The sequence below is a fragment of the Morone saxatilis genome, unplaced genomic scaffold, assembly GCF_004916995.1.
Source record: "Morone saxatilis isolate NCDOM2014 unplaced genomic scaffold, NCSU_SB_2.0 Contig16, whole genome shotgun sequence".
Taxonomy (NCBI): Eukaryota; Metazoa; Chordata; class Actinopteri; family Moronidae; genus Morone; species Morone saxatilis.
The window spans coordinates 19,471,036-19,479,445 of record NW_023339718.1 but is presented as its reverse complement, the minus strand read 5'-3'; the positions used below and the strand labels follow the sequence as shown (position 1 = coordinate 19,479,445).

General features: G+C 39.4%; 1 protein-coding gene across 1 annotated transcript in view; it reads right to left on the bottom strand.

The window, feature by feature from the left end:
• The window catches only part of LOC118326300 (SEC14-like protein 2), a 15,332-nt gene that overhangs the window by 4,891 nt on the left and 2,031 nt on the right, over positions 1–8,410 (bottom strand). Inside the window, exons 3-9 of the mRNA XM_035659280.1 lie at positions 5,574–5,617; positions 3,686–3,748; positions 3,329–3,517; positions 2,542–2,637; positions 2,373–2,433; positions 2,108–2,191; positions 1,878–1,984 (exon numbers count right to left, since the gene is read on the bottom strand). Of these exons, the coding sequence (XP_035515173.1) occupies positions 1,878–1,984; positions 2,108–2,191; positions 2,373–2,433; positions 2,542–2,637; positions 3,329–3,517; positions 3,686–3,748; positions 5,574–5,617 (644 nt within the window). The remainder of the gene's footprint in view (positions 1–1,877; positions 1,985–2,107; positions 2,192–2,372; positions 2,434–2,541; positions 2,638–3,328; positions 3,518–3,685; positions 3,749–5,573; positions 5,618–8,410) is intronic.

The window sequence follows — 8,410 nt, the reverse complement described above, 5'->3', positions numbered from 1 at the left end:
CTGGACCTTTAAAAAAAAAAAAAAGTAGAAAAAAGAAAACACTTTGAGGCTGAGCATGTCAATTCCTTGAATCTTGAATGTAGCCAAAATGAATTTCTCTCTTCCTGTTCCTCATCTGTCCTGGGCCCAATTATTTATCTACAGAAACAGTGACAAACGCAGGGTCAGTCTACTGTATTATTTATAAATGCAACTACTCAAGCTGTTCTCTGCATTTCCTCGATTCTACATTGCCTAATAAAGCAGGTCAGGTTAGATCTCTTGTGCTGAGGCCATTTCTACGCAGCGAGGCAGGATTGCGGGGATGAAGTGGGAGTATTTTAAGTAATTTCTCATCTGCAATTTCCTGTGGATTGTCTACAAAAACAGTCCTCTGTCATTACCTGTTATAATTCTGTTAAAACACCATCTGGTCAATACAACCGGGCAGCCCACAAATTTGATCCTTTATGCATCAGTTCCTTGTTTTATTGCAGAGGGGAACTGTATTTAGCACGTGTGAGCTGTATTGATTCACTGTGCCATGGACAGCCAGTCCAGAATAGTCCTTGCGTTGTCATTGACCTGCTGTGATCAAACTGACTCATTCATGTGTAACAGGATCCTTGCAGCGCCAGTGTTAGCAGAATTAACATTTTATGAACCAGTGGTATAGGAAAGATCTTATCCACTGTGTTCAGTTTGAAGCCTGAATATGCCATTGCATAATTCCTGTGTAGGCAAATTATTTATTTGTATGCTTGGTTGTGATAAAGTGGGAAAAAAACTGGGGGGGGGGGGGACATAGTTTGCCAGTCAAATAAACCCACAACATTTCAAGTGCACAGTATGCATATTAGCCGCCGGCCAGCCTCTCACCAAAGCAAAGCTGTAAGCTGCCAAACTAAATGAGCACAGGATGCAAACTGTTGCAGGTCTGATTGTACAGGAGGGCAGATCAGCAGTTGTTGGAATAGACTTGTATCTATTGCAGGACTGCTGGTACTCTCTGACAGTTTTTGCGAAAAGTAAAGGTGCCTCATATTGTGCTATATTGACTTTTAGTGTAATTGTATCAGTAAAATTAGACATTTCTGTTAATTAAATGACTGATTCCAAGAAAACTGGAATCAAGAGCAACATCATTATTTAAGTGGTTCTTGTTTTATATGTGTGAAGAGTTATTTCTTAAAGCTGCAGTAGACAACTTGAACATACAAAACCTTCCGCCTCTCTCTCTGCTGCTTCGTATCACTCCGCTTTGATGTTGACCTTTGCTTCGTCTGATCTCTGTTTTTATTTAGCGCTTTCTTTTTCTGCTGAGCCAGATGATATTGTGACATTGATTGATTGATTTCAACTTGTCTGTAAGCTGTGGCTTTATCTGCTGAGTGCTGAGTGTCACTCAAAAAAAAAAAAAAATTGCTGGATTTGGGGGGAAAATACCAGCTTATAAACCTACATTATTATTTCTGTGCTCATTGTTGCTTTTGGTTGAATTTAGGATTAAATAACTTTTCGTGGAGAAAACCTGACAGCAGACGGCTTGCTCAAACTAAGAAATCTTTAGCCAGGTGGAACACTCAATAATAGTGGAAAATAGTAACTCATATGAAATAATATAAAAATAAAATAATCTAAGCATAAGGAGCGGTAGGAACAGGAACTAATTAACACGGCAGACTTTACAGTATTATAAATTCACTGGTGCAAGGCTCAGCAAGGACACAAATTATTATGAAAACAGAATTCATCTCCAATGTTAATAGTATCTCAAATGAATTAAGCAGCATCTGAAACAGAGACTTGTCTCTTCCAACTCATCATCAGCCCTCCTTGATACCAAAACACAGCACCCATGGGTGTGTGCAGTTTGGTTGGCTGATTCACAGACTCACCCTGGTCCGACAGCGAGGGTCTCCATCAGGATCCGTCAGTTTACCCCCATATATCGCCGGCAGTTGCTCTGCGTCAATGTACTTCAGTAAAACCTCCTGCCAGTTAGCTGTCAAACCAGAGAAACAACAACAGTCATTTCTTCAGAAAGGAGAGGGAGGTCAGAGTGTTTGGATTGGGGTGAATTGGATATATTCTCCAAAATAACATGCAGGGTTGTGTAGTGTCTTACCCCCGAGGATACAGATCTTATGTCTTGTGTTCTCACTCAGAAAGTGCTTGACGAGGTTGTAGGCCACGGGAAAGAGTTTGGGGGCTGCAAGAGGAAAACTTAAAGGTGTTAACCAAACGTTGACCAGCAATAATCAAAACTCTTCCAAAACAGGATGTGATGATGAAATAAACTACGACGATTGCAGGAACGCACGTGGAATCCCCTCATCTGGATGATCATTTGTTTAGTATAATATGCATACACGGAGGAAGGACAAATTCACCTTTAATGACAAACAGCCTTTTCAAGCCCTCTGGGTAGTTGTCTTCAAACATCTGGAGGATCTGGTGACACAGAGGAACATAATGCTGTATGTCCACCAACCTTTTAGTCTGCTTCATGTCTTAGTTGTGTGAGCGCTATGTTTAAAATGTATGTGTGTGTCTCTGTACCTCTCCATATGTTTCTATAGCAGGCTTCCATAAGTGTTTCAGACCCAGACCTTCAACGTCGTAGATCATAGTTATTGACTCCACGTTCCTCCCAAGCTGGTTGAAAACAGTGACAGAAAGACAGGAAAATTAAATTTGTGAAACTGTAAAATAACCTATACATATTTAATCTAAGTCACTTTGTATAAAGGTTTCTGCAAAAATTAATGTAATGTAATGAAACTGAGAGATAAATCCATATAACATAAGTCACAGGCAAAATTAGCAACATAAAAAATACAGACCAATATGGACAAAATAACAACAAATGATGATTTAAATGAGCAATCTGTAACCTATGCACAGTACTTTTACATTAAAGGAAAACATGGGCAGGACAACTACATATCATGAAATAGCATTGAAAATAACTGATAAAACTAAACTGGATAAACTTATCCATGAACAATATGTCAATATAACCATATAGTGCTTATTTATCAATATAAAGTTGTATATTGTGTTTCTTTATCTTAAGATATATCAATTGAAAGAACTTCAGTTTCAAAAAGTCCAAAAAGAGATCATAATTTGTGAATCAGTTTTTATTATGTCCTAGCCCAATAGATGAATCTCTCAACTCCTTGTGTGTCTCAACTCCAGGATGTTTGTTAGGGTGGGCAAGTGTTCTTGGCTCAGAGCTAGGCAAGATCAGTCCATTTCAATAAACACAACTACACCTCAGACAAAGACACATTTTAGTATCAAGTGCAAACCCGATCACTGGATCTCCGTCCTCTGCTCTTACCCTCTGCGACTGCAGGTTACATTCCTGCTGCAGAACCTCACAGTCTCTGATCTTGGACTTGATGAAGTCTTGCTTGGAGGCAGACAGGAAGAGGCCTTTGGGATCCACAGGTCCGATGACATCATACCATATGGGACTGCCCTCAAGGTCATAACCACACATCCCTCCGGACAGATACTTCTCTATCACCTGCAAACAGCAGTCATTTTAAATGTCAAACCACTGCTTTCTTTAGTCATGTATAGGAATATTTGTCAAGAAGATAAATCACAAAACTTTTAATTTGAGAAATATATTCCCTAAAATTATTCTTAAGCACACCGAACATAGAGAGGTTATGGTTTATAAGGTTTTTACCTCCGGTGGACGCCATTCTGCTATTATTGTGTCTACTTTTATCTGTTTCCTGAACTCCAAATGCTGTAAGAAAAGACGGGTACATGTTAATCATACAGGATTCATTATATACAGTAAGTGCATTAAAACCTTTTATTGACTGCGCGTACAGTGGCAGATCTGCCCAAGCACAATGTAGTGATTTAAGTGGCTTAGGAGGTTTCAGACAGTAGGTGATGTAAAACCTGCCCCATCAGCAGGAAGGGGATCAGTTATATACCGCCGTGTACATGCCAACAGCTTACAACCACAAGTACACCAACAAATAGGAAAGAAATGTTTCTAATTGGCCCACAGGTCATTTTCACATACACATTTACATTTTACCGCCTAGCTGGCAATCATTTCTACTAGCTACAGGAATAATGGAGATACCTGAACAAGCTGGTTGTGGTGTAGATGTAGTTCAGATACATTTTATCTATTTTATTTATTATTCATTATTTGAGAGCTGGCTGTTGGCTTTGCATTAGGCTCATATAGAAAAGCAACAATGCTATTGCTAATATGTCACTAATAGGCACTGCTAATGGCAGTTTCTACCATGTAGTTTGGTGGACGTGTTATTAGAAAGTAGAGGTTAGATAGCTAGCTAGAGGTTAATATGTCAGGACTGTGTGTCTCGTTGTAGAGGGCCTCTGCCCCAATAGTGGAAAATAAATCAGTTCATGCAGATATAAGTCAGGTGCCTGTACATCGTTTTTTGTTTGTTTGTTCATTTGTTTTTTTGGCACTTTGCTTTATTTGGATAGTGACGTAGAGAGGTTCTCGAAATTACTCTGGTCCACCGCAGAGGTTTTACTAGTTGTTCCATGGACTTATATCTGAATAAAAACTTGTAATCACCCGATTGGCCCCAATCAGCTTCCATTATTCTTCAAGTCAGTGGTTGTGTTACTGTTTCTTGTTTGTTTTGTTTGATCAATATATGCATGTGTGCAAACTGCAGTGCAAGTGACTGGTATATCGGGACTGAAATGTACATACGCACGCAAGAGGAGTGGGAGAGACCCCGTTGCTGTTGGCAGAAGAGCAATTACTCTGAGCAGCTGCCATGGGAAGGAATCACAATATAACGGAATATATTTCTTGCTTTATCCCTGATGGTCTGAATGACTTATTAAATTAGTCTATAGTCACTTTTTAGAAATAAAGATGTAAGCAAGTCTGAAAAGTCACCAATTTGGTAACACTCTCTGTGTTGGATTTTGAGTGTATAAGCATGTGTGTGACGCCACCTCACTTTTTTTTTATTTGAATTGTGTCAGACACCGTTTCTTAAACCATAGCTTAGGCGTAACCACACATTCTTTGGGGAGGGCACGTCCCCTTCAACACTGAAAAAGTACCAATCTGTCCCAGGTGCTATGTTTATTATCCTTGGGACAATGGGACATCCTTAATTTCGATCGGCGCAATAGATAGTGACAGGAAGGGCAGGAAGAGAGAGGATGACTTGCAGAAAGGCCCTAGCCGGGATTCAAACCAGGGCCACTGAGGAATCAGTCTTAACATGTGGTGCACGCTCTACAAGGTGAGATACCGGGACGCCTAGTATTCTGTCATTTTAAGTACTCATTTAATCCCTTTCATCTATGTCTTATCCCCTCAGGCTGCCGTGATGACTCAGTTTCCCCATAGCGAACCATTACCACACTGCTCCTCTCTAATCTGCAGCCACTCCTGAGCTGATGGGCTGAACAGCCTGTGCTGGTACTAACTGCACTTTCACACACACAAATTAGTCACAGAAAGAGAAGGCTTTGCGGTTGTACATGATATGTAGTGTATTGAATTTCTACAAGAGTGTGACACTTGCAGTTACAATAAACAGAGTTGGACATGTTACCTTACGCAGCATGGCCTCAGACTTCTGGACATTGAAGTTTCTGGCTGAAAAAGGAGTAAGAAAAGCAAAAAGGAGGATGATAAATACAGACATCCATGATGCATTAGTGATGTTGATCGTTAAATGGCCTTTAACCAGAGAGCAAAGAGGGACAATTAGAGTGTGATTTCACCAACATACTACATATACTCTTATCTTATCTTATACTAAAGCAAGCAAGATAACTTTATCTATATAGCACTTTTCAAGTTCTTTACAGGAGGAGGGAAAGGGATGGAGGGAAATAAAAAAGACAAAGAAGACATGATACAAAAAAGGAGAATAAAGTGTATTCATAAAACTAATAAAGTGTAAACTTAGTTATAAAGACTGAAGAGGAACACTAACAACAGCAACAGGTTTGTAGTTAAAGCTTTTAATGAAGTGCAGCAACCCACCAGATCCTGTCTTATTGATTTGTCTGTTCAGGTACTAGTTTGAGCACTTTTCGCTAAATACTGTAAAAATATTTTATGAAACAACAGAATATGTGTCAATGGAAACAAACAATACTAAAATGTGGTGATGTAAAATGTTTACAATAAGAGTTCTTTAAAAGCTTCCCCTCCATCCACAAATGACACAATGGAAAATGTATTAAAAGATGAGAAATGCTTTAAATTTAAAAAAAAAAAAAATCCCATTGAAACCTTCTGGGAAAAAAACTTGAATAATCCTCTCTAACACGGTCAGTATTAAAACCACCGTGTCAGTATGAATGATCTTGAACAGAGTTGACACACAGTGCACCGTCTAATACTCCTTCTAAGGTGATTAGCTCCGCTGCTGACAGTCCGGTGGAAAAGCACAACAGTGCTGTTGTCATGAAGTGAGACTTACAACTTACTATAGCAGTGGATTACACTGTACCTAATGCTCCATCCTGGCACCTTAACTAGGACATAGAGTGACTTAAAATTACAAAAGCACAAAGCAGATTCTGGCACATGACCAGGGCCATGTAGTATTTTGAGTCAGTAATAAGTATTATGCTCTGATTACAGTGGTTTTGCAACTTTTAACTGCTAATAATATACACAGTGCTGGATGGCTGGATGGGTCCTGCTGCTTCTTAACATAGAAATGTATCCCATATTATATTGAGGTAATGTGTAATTGTTGATCATTAGAGAATGCAGGGGGATTTTGTTCAACAAACCGTTTGACGACTGTGAAAGTGCAGATATTTGATGATCTGAAATAAAGTTATCTTAGGATGTGATAGAAGTTCACGGTACGAGGACAACCCATTCACCTCATTACACATTACAACACCTCAGATAACACAGATACAAGAAATATGATTTAGATAACACGTAGGCGAGACAATAAATCTTGTTGTTACGTGACTCATTTGGTGAAGACATCATTCTTGTATAGTCGGTTATAAACAAATCAAAAAGAGACAGTACAAAAGGTATTTTCATGCACCACTTGGTAGCTTAACACTTTACTATGTCTGGAGAGAATATAAGCCAAAGTCAAAGGAAGGAACAGTTTTGTCATCACAACTTCAAGGCTGAGACAAGACAGAGTCACATTTTACTCATGTGACCATGATGTCCAAAAGATGACTAAGACTGGACTTCAGGGGCTCTGGTAGAAAATGTAGACTACTAGTACAGTACTCTCTCTTAAATCATTTCAGTACAATTGATATCCCACAGTCTGAATTGGTGTAATCTCTGTAGTTCTATATCTCTTAAGGTGGAGCTCCTCAGAGATAAATACTGTATACTTGTAGTTGGAGTGTGCGTCATCTGAGTGCAGACTTAGGAATTATTTATTTAGAGGAGGAGGTTCGTTGGCCTCTAGTACAGGACTCCTTCTCTACCATGTGGAAGAAGCAGGGAAGTGGATCTGTCTCACAGTTTAACGTTTTGATAGCCTTGACAGTAATGGCTGTGAGCTATGTCTCATTTAACTCAGAGCATATATGTAACAAGCTGTCGTAGTTTATGTACTTAATTTCTGATTTACTTCTCCTTTCTGACAGCGACTCTGAATATGTTTATGTTTGCTGTCTAAAAAGTAACATATTACACAAGAAGTGATAGATTTGATATCTATTAAATAAAAAGAACAACAACTCAGGAGGCCTCAACAGTAAATGGGTTCAGAGCCAGCCAGGAAGCTACGTTTAACTGTATATCTATATACTTTAATTTAATTTTGAATGAAGTCCAATTTAATTCTATTCTATGATTCTATGATAAGGTCGGTCATTAGTGCTGCTCACTGTGTGCAACCTCAGGCTTTTTGCTTCAAATCAATGAACTGGACTTGAATCATTCAGAGCGTGCATTGGCCAAACAGACCCTCATTGTCCGTGTTTGGAGCTGTGACGCTGACCTTTCTGAGAGCCATTTCACAACTGCTACGGTCATTTAGTAAGACTTCATTAAAGAACGAACAATACGCCTCCTCCGCCACTCTGAGTTCTTGTTATGAAACGCGTTTGGAGGGAACTTGCAGGGTACTCGGGGGAGCAACAGAAACACAGCAGCAGAGTGTCTCCTGTCGTCCATTGTAGTGCGCCTTTAATGCGATTAGCCCTGGATTAGCCTAATACACAGAGTGCTAGAAGGTCTGCTCCAGAACTAATCATCAGCACAAGGCCTCCTTTAATCAATGCTTCCAAGTTCCTCAAGGGTTTTTGCTAAAATCGACACTTGGACAACAACAAAACAAAACAGGATTGAACAGTCGCAACAATCCTCTCTATAATTCATCTGCCTCTGTCAGATCCACAATTACAGAACTGGACTAACTCTACCTGTGGAACATACACTTCATAT